The sequence below is a fragment of the Bubalus bubalis genome, chromosome 8, assembly GCF_019923935.1.
Source record: "Bubalus bubalis isolate 160015118507 breed Murrah chromosome 8, NDDB_SH_1, whole genome shotgun sequence".
Taxonomy (NCBI): Eukaryota; Metazoa; Chordata; class Mammalia; order Artiodactyla; family Bovidae; genus Bubalus; species Bubalus bubalis.
In genome coordinates, this window is record NC_059164.1 from 70,774,815 (window position 1) to 70,793,835 (window position 19,021).

The following is a 19,021-nucleotide window of genomic DNA, read 5'->3' on the forward strand; positions in this document are numbered from 1 at the left end:
AAATCTAACAAAGCTAAAAAAGTGTCCTTGCTTTATCCTTATAAGACAGATTATCCATTAAAACTTGTTTCTTCACAATTCATCAGTAGAAATAATTAGTTAATATAATCAAATTGCAAATTAGTTTATGTAATCTATTCCACTAAAAAGTGCATATCAAATAGGAAGGATAGCTGTATACCTAGAGTAGCTGCTTAACTAAGTTTCATAGAATGAGTATCCCATCAGTGATATAAATGAATAAATACTGTGTGGTAAACTCTGCAAATATCAGTTTGATTAATAAAATGCATACAGGCAACATAACATTTAAATATTAAGATTCTAAATTTATGTATAAAATAAAACATTGATCCTAATCATTTTCAGTAGAAACACCTTCCAAAATTACAATCAATGGGAAAATGAAAAATTTTCCATTTTGCAAGAAAGCTTTAAGTATATGTATTTAATGAAAAATAAAGCCAAAGAGAATTTGAAATATTATATTACCTATTATTATGGCTATGACTCTCAATCTATAATAACAACACTTCTTCCTTAGGTTATTATCTTAATAGCAACACTTTCTTTGCACAATTTCTCCACAGTATGTTAAGGGAGAGTCTATTTTCCCTTTATTATATTATTATTATTATTGCAATATGTCATTACATTATTTTCTTTAGAGTGTGCTGTTTAGTTTATTACCAGCATAGAGGAAGCTCTAAAGTCAAGAAAGCACTTTACAATGATCAGTTCTTTTGAGTCTTTGAATCAGAGTCGCTAGAGCCTTCTGATTCAAAGAGCTGCATGTCACTCTTAGAAGCCTCTACAATTGAAAAGAGTAACTGGTGGGTGTCATATTTATCTGTCTTTAAATCTAAAAAATTTAAGAAAGAATCCTATTAGATCAGGCTAAGATTTGTTTGGTCCAGTACTGTTTCTCCAAAAGTATCATGGATAATGTTATGGTAGAATATGTTTGCCATTAATCATAACACTTTTAACATAGTCATAAAAAGGGATTTTGTTCTGCAGAAATAACACATAAGTTCCTGTCAAAGTTCTTAAAAAAATAGTTTCAATTGTCACATTGTTCCTTCATTAATACAAGCATAAATCTTAATGAATTCATTTTACTGTAAATTATGCTCATAAAATAAAGCACACTGGTGATAGTACAAGCATGTATATCAGGATTTAAATAATGCCTATATATTACTGCACTGAGTGTCCATATTGCAGTTCCTTGCAATTGGGTACTAATATGAATTCATTCATTTAAAATTATACATTTAGAACATATGCCACACTAATGATAAAGCTGTTTCATAGTTCACTTGGACTTCTCAAAAAAGTATTTAAAACATACCTGCGTTTCTGGTTGTGAGATACATCATCTTTTTCTTTTTTTTGCTACTTATTGTTCCACAAAAAGGTCCTGAAGGATGACAAGGCAAATACAACTTAAACGGTATGTTGGAATATATACATTGCCCTGTGGTATTCTATAGGGCTGGGAGAATTATCTTCCCAGGGTTGCATCCTACAGAGCCGAAATGGGCAGGGGTGAGCTGAGCCACTGAATTCTGATGTAATACCAGCAGGTGGCAGAAAGCGATCAAAAAGTTTATTTTTGAGAGCGATACAATGAAGCAGATATTGACTCTAGATATATTTTAAATAAATTCATCTGCTAATTCAGATGAAAGAGGTAAGAAAATGTGGCCACAAAGGGCTACTTGTTACTTATTGTGTCGAGTTCCTCACCTGAATTATCCCAGTCTCTTCTAACAAAGGCCTTTCTCTTCTCTTCCAGGAACTGGCTTGGAATGAGACCAGCACTTCCTCCCTCTTTGACATGGCTAGCCTAGAATCAAATTAATGAATTGTATATATCAGCGACTAAAATTTGAGACAACATTCTAATAAGCAGGACAAGCAGTAGTCAGTTAAAAAAAAAAGTCTGCTCTTAAGAAACGGACCTTGATATTTAAGTGCATGGCACTGTCAGGATACTGAAAGACCTTAGTACTGAGGAATCAATGGGCACCTAACCAGAATGCCACCCGGTAGTGAAATTTTAAGACCAAAATACAAAAGCATACAGGATCTTTAAATTACTAATACCTTCTTATTTATAACACTAAACTAGAGGGAATGGAAAGGAATAAATGCTGTTCTCTGTGTTAGCACTTGTTAGTTAGGTGTTTGCCATCATATTAATCCTACTACAATGGTATTTCCTGAGGCCAAATCAAAAGTGGGGGGCGGGGACAGACAGCACTTCGAGAACAGAGTGGAGGGTTTAATTCACGCTGCCAGGAATCTGAATATCCTGAGAGGAAGAATAAGTTTAAAACGGGTAAAACTTCACCTACTTCGCTCATTATTAGAGAAATGCAAATCAAAACTACAATGAGATATCACCTCACACTGTTCAGAATGGCCATCATCAAAAAGTCTACAAACAATAAATGCTGGAGAGGATGTAGAGAAAAGGGAACGCTCTTGCACTGTTGGTGGGAATGTAAATTGATACAGCCACTATGGAAGACGGTATGGAGATTCCTTAAAAACTAGGAATAAAACCACCATATGACCCAGCAATCCCACTCCTAGGCATATAAAGACTCATGTATCCCATTGTTCATTGCAGCACTATTTACAATAGCTAGAACATGGAAGCAACCTAGATGCCCATCAACAGATGAACGGATAAAGAAGTTGTGGTACATCTACACAATGGAATATTACTCAGCTATAAAAAGGAACACATTTGAGTCAGTTCTAATGAGGTGGATGAACTTAGAACCTATTATACAGAGTGAAGTGAGTCAGAAAGATAAATACCATATTCTAACACATTTATATGGAATCTAGAAAAATGGTACTGAAGAATTTATTTACAGGGCAACAGTGGAGAAATATACATAGAGAACAGACTTATGAACATGGGAGAGGGGAGGAGAGGGTGAGATGTATGCAAAGAGTAACAAGAAAACTTACACTACCATATGTAAAATAGATATGGGAATTTGCTGTATGCCTCAGGAAAATGAAACAGGGGCTCTGTGTCGGGCTGGAGCAGTGGGATAGGGAGGGATTTGGGAGGGAGCTTCAAAAGAGAGGGGATATATGTATACTTATGGCTGATTCATGTTGAGGTTTGACAGAAAACAGCAAAATTCTGTAAAGCAATTATTCTTCAATAAAAAATAAATCAATTAAAAAAAACTTAACTTTTAAACTGAAACCCAAAGTATTTCAAAACAGTGGCTGGAGAACTGGCTACTAGAGATACTGGCTTATCACACAATGTTAGTGACTTTATCCTTACAACTAGAACAGAAAAATCTAGTATTATTTTTAGCAATTAAAATCTTGAAAAAATACATTTTGAGTAACAGATGACAAAAATGCAGGAAAAGACAGATAATGCTGACAGGGTTAGAAGAAAACTAAGAGATGGCATTCAGAGAGAAGGGGGTAAAAAAGAAACTTGGGAAAGTTCAACAAAGGAAACTGCCCATAGAAAGCAGACATTTTTAGATGAGAGTTCTAAGAAATTCAGTTGAAACCTCTTGAACTCATGGATTCTGTTTACTCATTTCTTAGTTCTCTCACCACACAGTACACTTATACATTATAATGTCTTAATTTGAAGGACATATTAGTAAGATTGTTCTTATTGTTATAATTCATCCCCCCTCAGAAGTCAATATAACTTATTAGAGTTAATTTGAGTTACTAATGAAAGTTTAGTTGCTCAGTGGTATCCGACTCTTAGTGACCCCATGGACTGTACCCTGCCAGGCTCCTCTGGCCATGGAATTCTCCAGGCAAGAATACTGGAGTGGGCTGCCATTCCCTTCTTCAGGAGATTTTCCAGACCCAGGAACTGAACCTGGGTCTCCTGTGTTGCAGTCAGATTCTTTATGGTCTGAGCCACCAGGGAAGCCCTGAGTTTCTAATATCTCAGTTTAATTCAGAGTTCAGTGTGGATCCCAGGTCCTTCCCGCTCACACCTTGCTCCTTAATGAGACTCTCTTTTACTTTGACAGTTCAAGGAATTTTAGACTTTGTTTCTCCAGTTCTGGTTGTTAGTCTCTGTAAGCAATTACAAAAACAGACTTATTACTGCTGCTAGAGACTTCTGAAAGCTGTATCAGTGAAAAGGAAAAACAAGAAGACTATCACACACATCTTCTGAAAAATGGAGGGGGAAAAGACAGTGGTAACACATATCCCTTTCTATATACACAGATTTTAATCCAAAACCAAACAACACAGATGATAAAGCAAACCTTCAACTCTCAATAACTGAGGTGGGCAAATAGATTCAAGAATTAAAGAAATTAAATTTTATTTGTCATGAACATACATACAGTGAGAGGAGACAAGAGGAAGACTACTCTACCCACAGTAAAGACTTCTAGCTAAAACAAACACTGAAAAGGGATGACCTCAGGGGAGTTGTTCTGGCTGAGTGCTATATTTTACTATAATCTTATGTGGAAGAACCGACTGGTCTAGTCTCTAAACCACAGGCTAGTTAATACTGAATTTATTAACAGCTGCTCACAAAGTCCCTCTCAATTTGGTCTTCTGTCCACAAAATTAATAGCCATGAAGCAGGAGCTGTTCATGCAGGGAAAAAAAAAATCACTAGAACAAATAATAATACTTTCCTCCTGAATATTCAGATATTGGTCAGATCTAAGATTGAAAATAAGAAAGCAGGTGAAGAAATTTTGAGAAGCGTACTAACCTGCCACCAGTTTGGGTCTTCTCTGTTTACAATCTGAAGAATTTCTCCTTTTGAAAACTTCAATCCTGCTTCTTTGCAGGGTATCAGGTTATCATTGTATGGATTATAATCAAAATGACATTTCACAAATACCTAAAACACAGCACAATTAAAAATACTAGAAATGTACCATTTGTCACTGGTTTTTGGAAATCTTTTTCAAAGCACTGCAAATTAATTGATAATGTAAATGATAATATATTTAGTACTTCAGCTAAGGAACTTGTTTTTCTTAAATATAAAGTTATTAGAACATTAATAATTTGGTATCAGAAAACAAAACAGGAAATAAACATTAGTACTACATTAAATTTTTGTTTCTATCTTTAACTTCTAATCTTAACAGTTTAACAATTGTTTTCTTCCACCTTTCTGGCTTTCTTACTTTCTCCCAATCTTTTCAGATGATTGTCCAACCAACAGTGCATAATTTTTATGTAAGTAAATGACACTTTCTAATTAACATCCTGAACTAATATATGCAGTTAGGTCATATGTTTCAGATATAGTAGGAATGACTTTTTGAAAGGTTCCTAAAGCCAAAATTAAACAATAAAGGTTCATGTTGAAATCAGACCTGAAATACAGTCAGTAACCTTTTTTTTAAAAAAACAAACTTTCATCCCTGGTAATAACATATATTTTTAGTCACATAGATTCACAATGGCCAAAAGTTGTGAGGAAAATAGTTTTCTGGAATTATCCTGCTTTGATGTAAATGATCAGCATCAAATTAATAGTAAGACAAATACTAAAAAACCCTTGAAGCTATTTCCAATTTAAATTCATGTAACTATGCAAATTTCTTTTAAATCTGTTTTATTAATATAACTATGTCAATTAGCATGGTTAGTTATGATCTCCAATATCCAAAATATTTAGTTTATTTAATTTTGAATTCTAGTTAGGTTAAAAGCATTTTCAGTATTCAATGGCAAGTTCAGACCAATTACTTTCTTACTACAGACCTCTTCCAGGCATATTTATAGAAATTTAAATTTTATCTTCTAGAGAACTGACTAAGCATTAATCAGCAGGTAAACTAAAGAGCAGGAGAGCACATAATTAGTCAAAATAATAATGTTACTTTCCTATGTTTATCAATACTTCTATAAATATAACCAAACAGGATTTTCAAATAGCACAAGTAGATCATTACATTATTAGTGTAGTAAAATGTAATGTGATAGACGAATATTAAAATAATTTAAAAATAATTAAATTTGAAACATGACAAAATTTTAGTTATTTACAATTAGATGATTTTGATACAAAGCATTCAGAATATTTTCAATAACTTTTGAAAGGCTAAATATTAATGCTTAAAAAAAAATCAATAAGCCAGTAATTTTTTTCCTGATACGCAATTTTAGAAATATCTACAAAGCAAGCATACAAACAGTATTATGATCGCTAAAATGTGACAATTGGCAAACTTGACAATGGCATGCAGCTCAGTGGTTTGGCAATGGATAAAACCCAAAATGATTAAGTGTAATTAGGTAAATTTAGTTGGCTAATTAGACAAACACGGAGTACCACGAAATGTCCTGGAATGACACCATACCTGACGGACGTGTGCTGGATGCCTCTCCATACTGATGCAACTCTAAAAATATATTTTTCATTGCATAAATAAAGCCAGACTTTAAATTGATAATAAATTAAATAAATAGAAACAAACTACTGGCCCCTTTTCATTTCATTCACTTGGTAAAGCAACTACTTCCCTAATTAAATGTCCAAAGGGTATAATATCTGAAAATTATAAATGATAGAAGCAAAAGTTAGCAGAGATGAGGTAAAGATGAAGGAGGGATATGTAAAAGTCGTAAAAAAAAAAAAAAAACTTGGATACTCCTTATTTCTCATAAAAGCTGTACTGGATGAATAGTAAGAGAATCCTATCATCTAACCATGAATGTGTCTATTGGTCTTATCTGTGGGTCAGAATATACTTGTAACAAAAGGCTTAGACTTTCTCAGTTAGCCCAAATTTCAAATATTCACTTCCCTACTCCCATCAAAAGGTGTTGGAAATATCATCATTTGTGAAACAAACCACATCTCTCAAATGTAAATGATTTCTAGAAGAAACAATTCTCATTTTTCTCATTAACCAAATTAGCTTTGGGACATTACTCTTATGCTTCAAATACTCAGATTATATTAGTTTTACTCTGACCTTTGAAAATTTGTCTGAAAAATCAATTAACTCCAACCTTTGATCTAAACATTTTGCAATGGCCTTTAAATCATAGAGATTTGACTAGATTTTGTACAATTATATTTTATTAAGCACACTTAAAAATGTTTCACTAATAAGCTATGGATGTTAACTGTTTATTGGTTAAGAAGTGACTAAACACAATCTGCTAAAATATTTCAATCTCATATTCTAATCACTAACAGAACTAAGTGATCAACAATCTAAAGGAGTTAGAATCAAAAAAAGAAAGTGGCTTTTAAGCCAGGAAGCAATGTTAACCTCACTCAGAGTATAAATACAAATTAAAACTATATTATAGTAACATTTTCCTCCCATCACATTAGCAGGGATCCAAATATCTGACAACATTCTGTAGATAGGAAAATGCCAATTGACCCACAGTCCTAACAGGTGGGTGGAAAAATTGATTTAATCCCTTGAGAGGCCAATTTAGCAATCAACAGCTATCAAAATTACAAAAAATTTCTGACCTAGTAATCCATCTCTGGGAATGTACTCAACAGCAGTGTTAACTCAGATATACGCAAAATGACTTACATAGAAGACTATTAACTATTGATTATTTCTTAATCACAAGTGATTGGAAGCAATCTAATTGTTTAACAATAGGAAGTGAGGACTAGACTGGTAGTGGATTAGGAGAGAGATTTCAACGGAATATGTATTCTTACTTCTTGACTCTTAGAACCTTCTAAATGAAAACTAAAGTCTTATGGTAATGAAAGTAAAGATAAAATAACTCCCCCTTCTGACTAAAATGAAGTAACAAGGACCCATTCTCTAACCTGAGACAACTAAAATATTGGACAAAATATATGAAATGTTTGTCAAGACATCAGACTACAAAGACAGTGATCCTTAAAAAAATGGAAACAAACAAGATGAACTTTACCACTGCCCCAACTAACTGCAGAGAAAAAGTTTCCAGGTGCAATGCAGGAAGGGGGACTCTAGGTAGAAGCCTGACGGTCTCCACCTTGAGGAGATGAGCTGAGTGACCAGGGCTATCAAAATGGCCACAGGGCACAGAAAAGAGCAACAGTAAGGAAAGATTGCCCAGAGAAATAATTTGAGAACTGCAGAGGACTCCTTCCAGGTTCAGCTGAATACTAATCAGGTAATCAGATCAGTCGCTCAGTCGTGTCCATCTCTTTGAGACCCCATGAATCGCAGCACGCCAGGCCTCCCTGTCCATCACCAACTCCCAGAGTTCACTCAGACTCACGTCCACTGAGTCAGTGATGCCATCCAGCCATCTCATCCTCTGTCGTCCCCTTCTCCCCTTGCCCCCAATCCCTCCCAGCATCAGAGTCTTTTCCAATGAGTCAACCCTTTGCATGAGGTGGCCAAAGACCTAGAGTTTCAGCTTTAGCATCATTCCTTCCAAAGAAATCCCAGGGCTGATCTCCTTCAGAATGGACTGGGTGGATCTCCTTGCAGTCCAAGGGACTCTCAAGAGTCTTCTCCAACACCACAGTTCAAAAGCATCAATTCTTCGGCGCTCAGCCTTCTTCACAGTCCAACTCTCACATCCATACATGACCACAGGAAAAACCATAGCCTTGACTACACGAACCTCTGTTGGCAAAGTAATGTCTCTGCTTTTGAATATGCTATCTAGGTTGGTCATAACTTTCCTTCCAAGGAGTAAGCGTCTTTTAATTTCATGGCTGCAGTCACCATCTGCAGTGATTTTGGAGCCCAGAAAAATAAAGTTTGACACTGTTTCCATATCTATTTCCCATGAAGTGATGGGACCGGATGCCATGATCTTCATTTTCTGAATGTTGAGCTTTAAGCCAACTTTTTCACTCTCCACTTTCACTTTCATCAAGAGGCTTTTGAGCTCCTCTTCACTTTCTGCCATAAGGGTGGTGTCATCTGCATATCTGAGGTGATTGTATTTCTCCCGGCAATCTTGATTCCAGCTTGTGTTTCTTCCAGTCCAGCGTTTCTCATGATGTACTCTGCATATAAGTTAAATAAACAGGGTGACAATATACAGCCTTGACGTACTCCTTTTCCTATTTGGAACCAGTCTGTTGTTCCATGTCCAGTTCTAACTGTTGCTTCCTGACCTGCATACAGATTTCTCAAGAGGCAGATCAGGTGGTCTGGTATTCCCATCTCTTTCAGAATTTTCCACAGTTGATTGTGATCCACACAGTCAAAGGCTTTGGCATAGTCAATAAAGCAGAAATAGATGTTTTTCTGGAACTCTCTTGCTTTTTCCATGATCCAGCAGATGTTGGCAATTTGATCTCTGGTTCCTCTGCCTTTTCTAAAACCAGCTTGAACATCAGGAAGTTCACGGTTCACATACTGCTGAAGCCTGGCTTGGAGAATTTTGAGCATTACTTTACTAGCGTGTGAGATGAGTGCAATTGTGCGGCAGTTTGAGCATTCTTTGGCATTGCTTTTCTTTGGGATTGGAATGAAAACTGACCTTTTCCAGTCCTGTGGCCACTGCTGAGTTTTCCACATTTGCTGGCATATTGAGTGCAGCACTTTCACAGCATCATCTTTCAGGATTTGGAATAGCTCAACTGGAATTCTATCACCTCCACTAGCTTTGTTCGTAGTGATGCTTTCTAAGGCCCACTTGACTTCACATTCCAGGATGTCTGCCTCTAGGTCAGTGATCACACCATCGTGATTATCTGGGTCGTGAAGATCTTTTTTGTACAGTTCTTCTGTGTATTCTTGCCACCTCTTCTTAATATCTTCTGCTTCTGTTAGGTCCATACCATTTCTGCCCTTTATCGAGCCCATCTTTGCATGAAATGTTCCTTTGGTATCTCTGATTTTCTTGAAGACATCTCTAGTCTTTCCCCCCATTCCGTTGTTTTCCTCTATTTCTTTGCATTGATCGCTGAAGAAGGCTTTCTTATCTCTTCTTGCTATTCTTTGGAACTCTGCATTCAGATGTTTATATCTTTCCTTTTCTCCTTTGCTTTTCACTTCTCTTCTTTTCACAGCTATTTGTAAGGCCTCCCCAGACAGCCATTTTGCTTTTTTGCAATTCTTTTCCATGGGGATGGTCTTGATCCTTGTCTCCTGTACAGTGTCATGAACCTCATTCCATAGTTCATCAGGCACTCCATCTATCAGATCTAGGTCCTTAAATCTATTTCTCACTTCCACTGTATAAACATAAGGGATTTGATTTAGGTCATACCTGAATGGTCTAGTGGTTTTCCCTACTTTCTTCAATTTAAGTCTGAATTTGGCAATAAGGAGTTCATGGTCTGAGCCACAGTCAGCTCCTGGTCTTGTTTTTGCTGACTGTATAGAGCTTCTCCATCTTTGGCTGCAAAGAATATAATCAATCTGATTTCGGTGTTGACCATCTGGTGATGTCTATGTATAGTCTTCTCTTGTGATGTTGGAAGAGGGTGTTTGTTATGACCAGTGCATTTTTTTTGGCAAAACTCTATTAGTCTTTGCCCTGCTTCATTCCGTATTCCAAGGCCAAATTTGCCTGTTAGTCCAGGTGTGTAAAGAGCAGCATTAATGGGCAAAGATATCAGAAGGTCATGTAACGTCAAACAGTTTCTGCTGTCACCATTGTGAATGAAAAAGCTTCGTAATTCATGCCTGCAATGCAGGAGACCTGGGTTTGATCCCTGGGTCAGGAAGATCCCCTGGAGAAGGAAATGGCAACCCATTCTAGTACTCTTGCCTGGAAAATCCCATGGACAGAGAAGCCTGGTAGACTACAGTCCATGGGATCTCAAAGAGTCGGACACAACTGAGTGATTTCACTTTCACTTTCTTTCAGTATTCAAGTTTCGCCCTAGACTTAGTCTTACTCTGGTTTCACCTAACAAAGCTTATAAAACAAAATCTGAAAGTGTCTGACTGCTCCCTTATAACTATTCTAGAACAAAGCTTGAGAATATTTCTAAGAATAAAAAAAAATCCAGTACTCAATAAGATAAAATTCAGTTCTGGCAGCCAATCAAAAATAACCAGGTATGCAAATAAGCAGGAAAATACAATCTAAAGTATGAAGAAAAATAAACCAGTGAAAAGTGACACAGAAATGACAAATAGGACTGAATTAGTAGGCAAGGACATTAAAATAGTTATTTTTAACTTTACATATTGTAGCATATGTTCAAGAAGCTAGAGGAAGGATTCGACATGTTAGGTAGAAACATGGCAGATATAAGGAAAAAAAGATTCAGCTCAAATTTCTAGAGATGAAATCAAAAATATCTGAGATGAAAAGTATACCAAATATGATTAACAGCAGATTAGATGTCTTAGGGAAAAAAAGAATAATAAATGTGAAGACATTGCAACAGAAACTGTCCAACATGAAAAAGTGGGAGAGAACAAGACTGAATAAATGAAAAGAGTATTAGTGAGCTACGGGACAACTTCAAGGAGCCCAACATGAATAACTCATATATCACCAAAGGGCAGGAGAAATTGAGGAACAGAAACAATACTTGAAGTAGAAACAATCAAAAAATGTCCAAATCTAATGAAAGAAACAGTTTTTCAACAAACAGAGCTGGAAAAATTGGATACCCAGATGCAAAACCAGAAACAGGAAATCCAAACCAATTCTTTGATCCATATCTTATCCCCTGTACAAAAATTCAGAGAAAATGGATCATAGAACAAGATGCGAGTATACAACTAAAAGTGAAAATCTTTATAAACTTGTGTTGTACAAACATTTTTTTTACACAGAAAAAAAGCATGATTCATTTAAAAAAGGACAAATTAGACTTCATCAAAATCAAGAACATCTGCCTTCATATTATACTGCTAAGAGAATGAAGACAAGCTTTCTCACTAGGAAAAAGTCTTTGTAAATCATAATTGCAATAAAGTACTTGTATCAAAACATAAAGAACTCTCAAAACTAAACAAATGGAAAAAAACAACTCAATAAAAAAATGGGTGAAAGATTTTAAGACATTAAAGTTGTCATAACCATGGCAAATAAGCACGTGAAAAGATGCTCAATATTAGCAATCATTAGGAAAATGCAAATTAAAATCACCATAAGACACCATCCACCCTTATAAGAATGGCTAAAATTATAAAGACTGACCATACCAAATGTTGGTGAAGATGTGCAGTAATTGCAACTTTCATGTAATGCTGGTGAAAATGTAAACTGGTACAACCACTTTTGAAAATAGTTTGGCCATTTCTTTAAAAGTTCAATATACAACTATCAAATGACCCAATACTTCAAGTCTTAGGTATTTACTCAAGGGACTTACATGTAAATGTTTAGCATCTTTATTTATAATAGCCCCAAACTAGAAACAACAGAAATGTTCACTAGCCAGTTAGTGGATAAATCCAACTGTGGTACAGCCATGTAATGGAATACCACTCGTCAATAAGAAGGAATCAACTACTGATACACATGAAAACATGGTTAAATCTCTTAAATAATTATGCTGAATGAAAGAAGTCAGTTTTTTTTTTTTTTTACAAAAAAGCAAAATCAAAGGATTCATGTTGTATGAACCCATTTATATAAAAATACAGAAAATATAAATTAATTTATAGTGACAGAAGAGCAGTACTTGCCTGGCATGAAGGTTGGGATAAGGAGCAGGCAGGCAGGATTACAGTGAACCCAGGAAAACTTCTAGGGGTGACAGAAATGTTCACTATATCTCGACTGTATTGACGGTTTCATGGGTACATAATAGATATGTCCACATTCATTAATTACATATAATGTATGTAAGTGTATGCTATTTCTATGAACTTTACCTCAAAGATATCTTGAAAATGTAAAAATAAAAAGTCAAAATACTGACAAAATAAAATACTGTACAGAAATATGCTGTGCCTGTGCAAATGGTAAGTTAGAAGAAGAGAAATCAAATGTGAAAGGCTGGAGAAACATCTCCACCATGACCTTTGTCATAAATCAGAAAGAGGCTGGTAATTCATTTGGTAATGTGTTGGTTGAACATGGTACAAGTGCTGTGCACACACTCTCAGCCTCAAACCATAGTTTCAGGTCCACCTGAGTCTGCATATAAGTAACAGTATATAAGTATAGTAAGTGGCAAGGTAGTGAACGCAATGATCAGAGTTGCTAAGAAGTTCTCTAAGATAATAACAGATATGCTATTTTCCCAAAGATTTTCAAAGTGCATGAATTCCACCTACTCAAATGCACACATACAAATAACATATTTTGAGATCAGCAAGGAAACTATACATTTGGTTTAAAAAGCTCTGAGAGGCAATTCATACTCCTATACAGTAAATAACCATACGTGGGTCACATTGTTAGTATAAACAAATAAATAAACCTACGCTGATCTGAATCATACTAACAATTCTTAATTTACACTACACTTGAGTCACTGGTCCATGCAAGGTCTGCTTTTGTTTTTTAATTTTGTTAGTTTTAATAATGTAATAAACAGTCATGAGCTTACCACATAAAACAGAAGCTAGAAACCTACACGGTCCTCCTGCCACATTCCATTCCCTTGCATTGCCCTGGCTACCCCAAAGCAAAGGTAACCCTCATCCTGAATCTTGTGTTCACAAATTCTTTGCTTTCCTTTTTGTAAGTTTTATTAAACCTATATATAATCTGCAAAAATATACAGCTATTTAAAACTTTTAAAAGATAGTATTATGTTCTATGCATGTGCTCTTTGGGGAACTGACATGCTTATCAACATGTTTCCAGCTACACACGTATTGCTCTAAAAAATTACATGTCTTAGTATGTGGAAACTTTCAACCTTGATAATGCTAAACCTTTTGCCCCCTCAACGTGGTTATACCAATTTACACTGGCACCAGCAATGTAGAAGATAGAGTCCAGTTTCACATATACATTTTTTTTTGCAACTGAATGGTATAAAATGGTATCTCACATTGTGATTTTAAATATCTCTTCGCATGTTTACTGACCATGTATCCCCTTTACTTGATTAGTGTACAGACAGTAAATAGGAACACATTTTCACATATTATCCCTACGAATTAACACTTTCACTGAATAGTCTTTTTCTCACTGAAAGACATATCAGCTCTGTGAGATATCAAAGTAACGTATATGTGTAGATCTCTTTCTGAACTCTCTCTTCCGCTGCTCATTCTCTCTAATCCTATGCCAATACCACATATCTTAATTCCTACACATTAATAATAAGTCCCTATTTCTGCTTTTCTGCCTCAAGTGTCTTAGCTATACATCTTATCAAATACCATGAAAAATCTTATTGAAATTTTCATTGGAATTTAACTGAATCTACAAGTCAATCTGAGGAAAATTGATATCTTCATAATACTGTTTTCCTGTCCATGAACATGATATATCTATTTAGATCTTAATTTTTTTGTGCATGGAGGTGAATATTTTTATTAGGTTATTTCTAGACATAAATGTGACATTCTCTATTACAAATGATGTCTTAGTTACATTTATAGATGTCTGCTGATGGCATATAGAAATGAAACTGACTTTTGTATATTAATCTTATTTCAAAGCATTCTGCTAAATTATTTCTAGTAATTTATAGTTCGGGGAGGGTTTCAGTTAAAAAAATATTATTTGAAAATAATATTTTATGTTCTTCTTTCCAAATCTTCTGCTTTCATAATTATTTCCGTCTTCTTGTGCTTACGGAATTTTCCATAAAATACTGAACATAAATGGTACTAATGAACATCCTTCTCTAGTTCTTAATTTTTTTTAACTAGGCAATGACATTATTAACCCTTGTTTTAAACTTTATGTTCTGGCTTCTTTGGCTCAATTAATTGCAAACAAATAATTGTGTACAAACAAAAATTTAAAAAGCAGCAGTGCCCAAGAGCCTCAGAACTTAAAATACTACAGGTTTCTATATTTAACTACATCCTAAACAAAATTTTTTAGGAGTCAACATTCTTGAAGTTTCTTTTCTTTCTTTTTTTAAAGAAGTTCTGTTTGCCTCACTGTTGGAAGCCTCATCAAAATTCTAAACAAGATCACTCTCCTTCCCAATAGCAAGTGGGGCTTTCCACCCAGCTTCTGCCAGGATTCTGAAAGCTTGTTGACACCAAGCTGGTCTAAGATTTGGGTGGCTTTTCTGTCAGGAGCTTTGTCTCAGCACAGCTGGTAATGGACTGCTGCCAGAAATGTCTGAGCATCAGGACTGTTAAAATGAATCATCACTTACTGGTTTGCAAATATACTTACCTCTTTAAAATCAGAGATAATGTTTATTCTGAATTTTTTTAAAGAGAACTGAAGATTTTTTATCATCTGTTATAACAGATATTTGTTATATCATCTGAGGGTGGTTCCTTTTTACCAATGCAGAAGTATGCCTGAAGTTTGGCAGGTTTCTCTTTATGGTGGGTTTTTTCCATCTTGGAGTGGAAATGGGACTTCACAGGGGCCCTGGGCTTGGCACTCAAGTAGTCTCAGGAAGACCAGCTTAAAGTCCTGTTTCTGATTTTTAAAGAGAAATGCTTCTAACAGTCAACTATTGAGAATAATGTTTGTTTTAGTTTAAAAAAAATATAAGATTAAGAAGGTTCTTTCATGTTCCCAATTTACTAATCCTAAAAGGCTGTGGTACATATACACAATGGAATATTACTCAGCCATTAAAAAGAATACATTTGAATCAGTTCTAATGAGGTGGATGAAACTGGAGCCTATTATACAGAGTGAAGTAAGCCAGAAAGAAAAACACCAATACAGTATACTAACGCACATATATGGAATTTAGAAAGATGGTAACGATAACCCTGTATGCGAGACAGCAAAAGAGACACAGATGTATTGAACAGTCTTTTGGACTCTGTGGGAGAGGGCGAAGGTGGGAGGATATGGGAGAATGCATTGAAACATGTAAAATATCATATGTGAAACGAATCGCCAGTCCAGGTTTGATGCATGATACAGGGTGCTCGGGGCTGGTGCACTGGGATGACCCAGAGGGATGGGATGGGGAGGGAGGTGGGATGGGGGTTCAGGATGGGGAACACGTGTACACTCATGGCGGATTCAAATCAATGTATGGCAAAACCAATACAATATTGTAAAGTAAAATAAATAATTAAAAAATCATGAACAAGAACTGAATTTTATTGCATTTTCTACTGATATTTTTCTTCTTTAATCTGTTAATTTGTTTGGTTACATATATGAACTTTCTAACATGAAACCATCCTAGCTTGGACACGTTATATTATTTTTTTTATATATCATTAAATTTCATTTGCTAATACATTGTTGAGAATTCTTACATGTACATCCTTGAATGAAATAAAACAAATTTCTTCTCATATTTTTGTTATGTGGCTCATAATGGCCTTAAAGAGAGAATTCCCATTAATTTGGCCTTAAATAAAGAAATGGAATTTTAAACAGTCTTTGGAAACCTACATACATGTAAGCTGGAGAACTTCAGAATTAGCTGCAATTTCTAACCCCTCCTGGTCTTCAAATTTAAAAATATAGATTCTGTGGTCTCATGAAAGATTTTGGATTTTTAATCAGCGCCTCAAATGCTATTGATAAAGATGATCTATTGACCATGCTTTTAAAGACACAACCCTGGTATGAAGACCTCCTGGCTTCCATCTGCTCTCACGGCAGTTAAGAAATAGAGTTGGTGGAGCTTCCAGTTAGTGAAAGAGTGGTAGAACTGGAAAGGCTAAAAGCCCTTGCTTTCCTTTAGTGTTACTCTTATAAGAGGAACACAGTGCACCCAGGACAGTCCTATTCTAGTATAATTAGTAATTACTCCCCCTTTCGCTTTAAAAATGTCCCAATTTGGGTGTGTTTTATCTCTCCTGTTGGAAGTTTTCATGTTAGTCCCTTCTTTTTTTATGGTAAGACAGGTCTGAGACTGGCTCAGGCTTGGATGGAAGGTTAGACCTTCCCCATTTCAATGCCTTCTCCCAGTTCTGAAGGCTAAATAAAAAGCAGATTTTGAGAAGGCACAAGACAGAGAACAATGTATGTCTAAGACAGGGCTAAAGATCCTTGCATTTCACATCATTCAGACCATTCACCAGGTGCAGATTCTACAAAAGGATTTGCGCCAAAGCCCTAGCTACTGATATTACAAAAAATTTTCCATAAAAGTCCATTATAGTCATGGTGAGCTGGTAGGAATTCTGAAGTTTGAACCACAGGGGGTTAAAAAAAAAAGTCTAACTATCACAACTAATGTATAATTTTTAAAAAATAAATAAATCTTAACTCCTACTTTTCCAATCTACTTAGGTGCCAATTGAGGAATAAAGCTAGTCTGAGGGACACTAGCTATTTAAAATGTCTAATTTCTAATGCCATTTCTCTTATGATTCTTTTCCTTGAAAAGACAAGGTCTCTATCCTTTATTTAAACAAACGTTCACAACAAGCCTGTATATTTTCAGAAATCCAATTTACATGCTAAAAATTCACAACTGACTATTCTTACTCTCCCAAAGAACAATATAAAGCAGATATACAACATAGGTTATTTCTAAGACTTTTATACTATACTAGTCTTTTCAATTATCATATTAACAATATTAAAATAAGTATAGTGGCAGCATCTTATGTAAAAGACCTGCAGTTTTACTCATACTTGGAACAAATTTCTGGAAAATCTAAATAATTAAATGCATCTAAAATACTGATAAATATTTCCTATATCTACATTATCTGGATTTGAAAACCCTCTCAAGTTTCAACATACTTAAGTGTCAACTGTTCCTTTGCAGTTATCTAGGCACTCTTTCTTTCTTTCCATTTCTTTGGAATCACACCACCACCTCATTACCACATCACAGCAGCAGCGGCAGCTATGGGCTGCATGCAGGATGTGACAGGCGCTGCTGAATTAACTTATTTGATCCTTACAGTAATCTTTTGAGAAAAGAAATACTCCTAACTATATAGATGAGAAAACAAAAACAGAGAGGATAAGCTAGTAAGTGGTGGCACAGTTATTTGAAACAAAGCAGTCATCACAGCCTTTCCTAAGAATTGCCTTTCACAAATTACCTCACACTTTCAATGTTTGGCAAAACTAATACAGTGTTTCAGGTTTAAAAATAAAATAAAAAAACAACAACAACAAAAAAAAACTGCTTCCTGGCTACACAATCTCATCTGTCTTCTTTTTAAAATTCACTCAACATAATGAGCTTAGTGACAACTGTCATGAAAACACTGCCATGCTTAATAATCTGTTTTACCTAAAAATCAGTTACAAAACGTAGAGCAAATGGTACAAACCAGGTGTTGAAGATTCTTTTCAATTTGGACCCATCCTCTCTTTCTGGCCTCACTCTCTGTTTAGCCCATCACTGGAACACTAAGGTAAAGGTGATCAGGACTACATGCTTATTTTCCTCACAGGGCTTGGAACATGACATGCGTCAAAACTGTTTGCTAATTAATGACAAAATGTCTTTAAGGTTTTTCTCCTATTAGCTGTAGGTTACTGAAATGCTAGGGTCCAAAAATCACTGCACAAGGTGAGTTTAAGCCAAAAAGTTGGCTTAACACTCAACATTTGAAAAACTAACTAAGATCATGGCGTCTGGTCCCATCACTTCATGGCAAATAGATGGGGAAACAATGGAAACAGTGAGACTTTATTTTATGGGGCTCCAAAATCACTGCAGATGGTGATTGCAGCCATGAAATTCAAAGAGGCTTGCTCCTTGGAAGAAAAGCTATACCAATCTAAATAGCTAATTTAAAAAGCAGAGACATTACTTTGCAAACAAAGGTCCGTCTAGTCAAAGCTATGGTTTTTCCAGTAGTCATGTACGGATGTGAGAGTTGGACTATAAAGAAAGCTGAGCGCCAAAGAATTGATGCTTTTGAACTGTGGTGTTGGAGAAGACTCTTGAGAGTCCCTTGGACTGCAAGGAGATCCAACCAGTCCATCCTAAAGGAAATCAGTCCTGAATATTCATTGGAAGGACTGATACTGAAGGTGAAACTCTGATACTTTGGCCACTTGATGTGAAGAACTGACTCATTTGAAAAGA

The 19,021-nt window shown here is 35.4% G+C and overlaps 1 protein-coding gene across 3 annotated transcripts in view; it reads right to left on the reverse strand.

Moving 5' to 3' along the window:
• The window catches only part of PALS2 (protein associated with LIN7 2, MAGUK p55 family member), a 132,927-nt gene that overhangs the window by 22,674 nt on the left and 91,232 nt on the right, over nt 1-19,021 (reverse strand). For 2 of the 3 annotated variants that reach the window (XM_025291279.3, XM_025291280.3), the window contains exons 6-9: nt 6,360-6,401; nt 4,754-4,885; nt 1,753-1,852; nt 1,355-1,423 (exon numbers count right to left, since the gene is read on the reverse strand). In XM_025291279.3, the coding sequence (XP_025147064.1) occupies nt 1,355-1,423; nt 1,753-1,852; nt 4,754-4,885; nt 6,360-6,401 (343 nt within the window). The remainder of the gene's footprint in view (nt 1-1,354; nt 1,424-1,752; nt 1,853-4,753; nt 4,886-6,359; nt 6,402-19,021) is intronic. The other variant, XM_025291278.3, reaches the window with a different exon arrangement.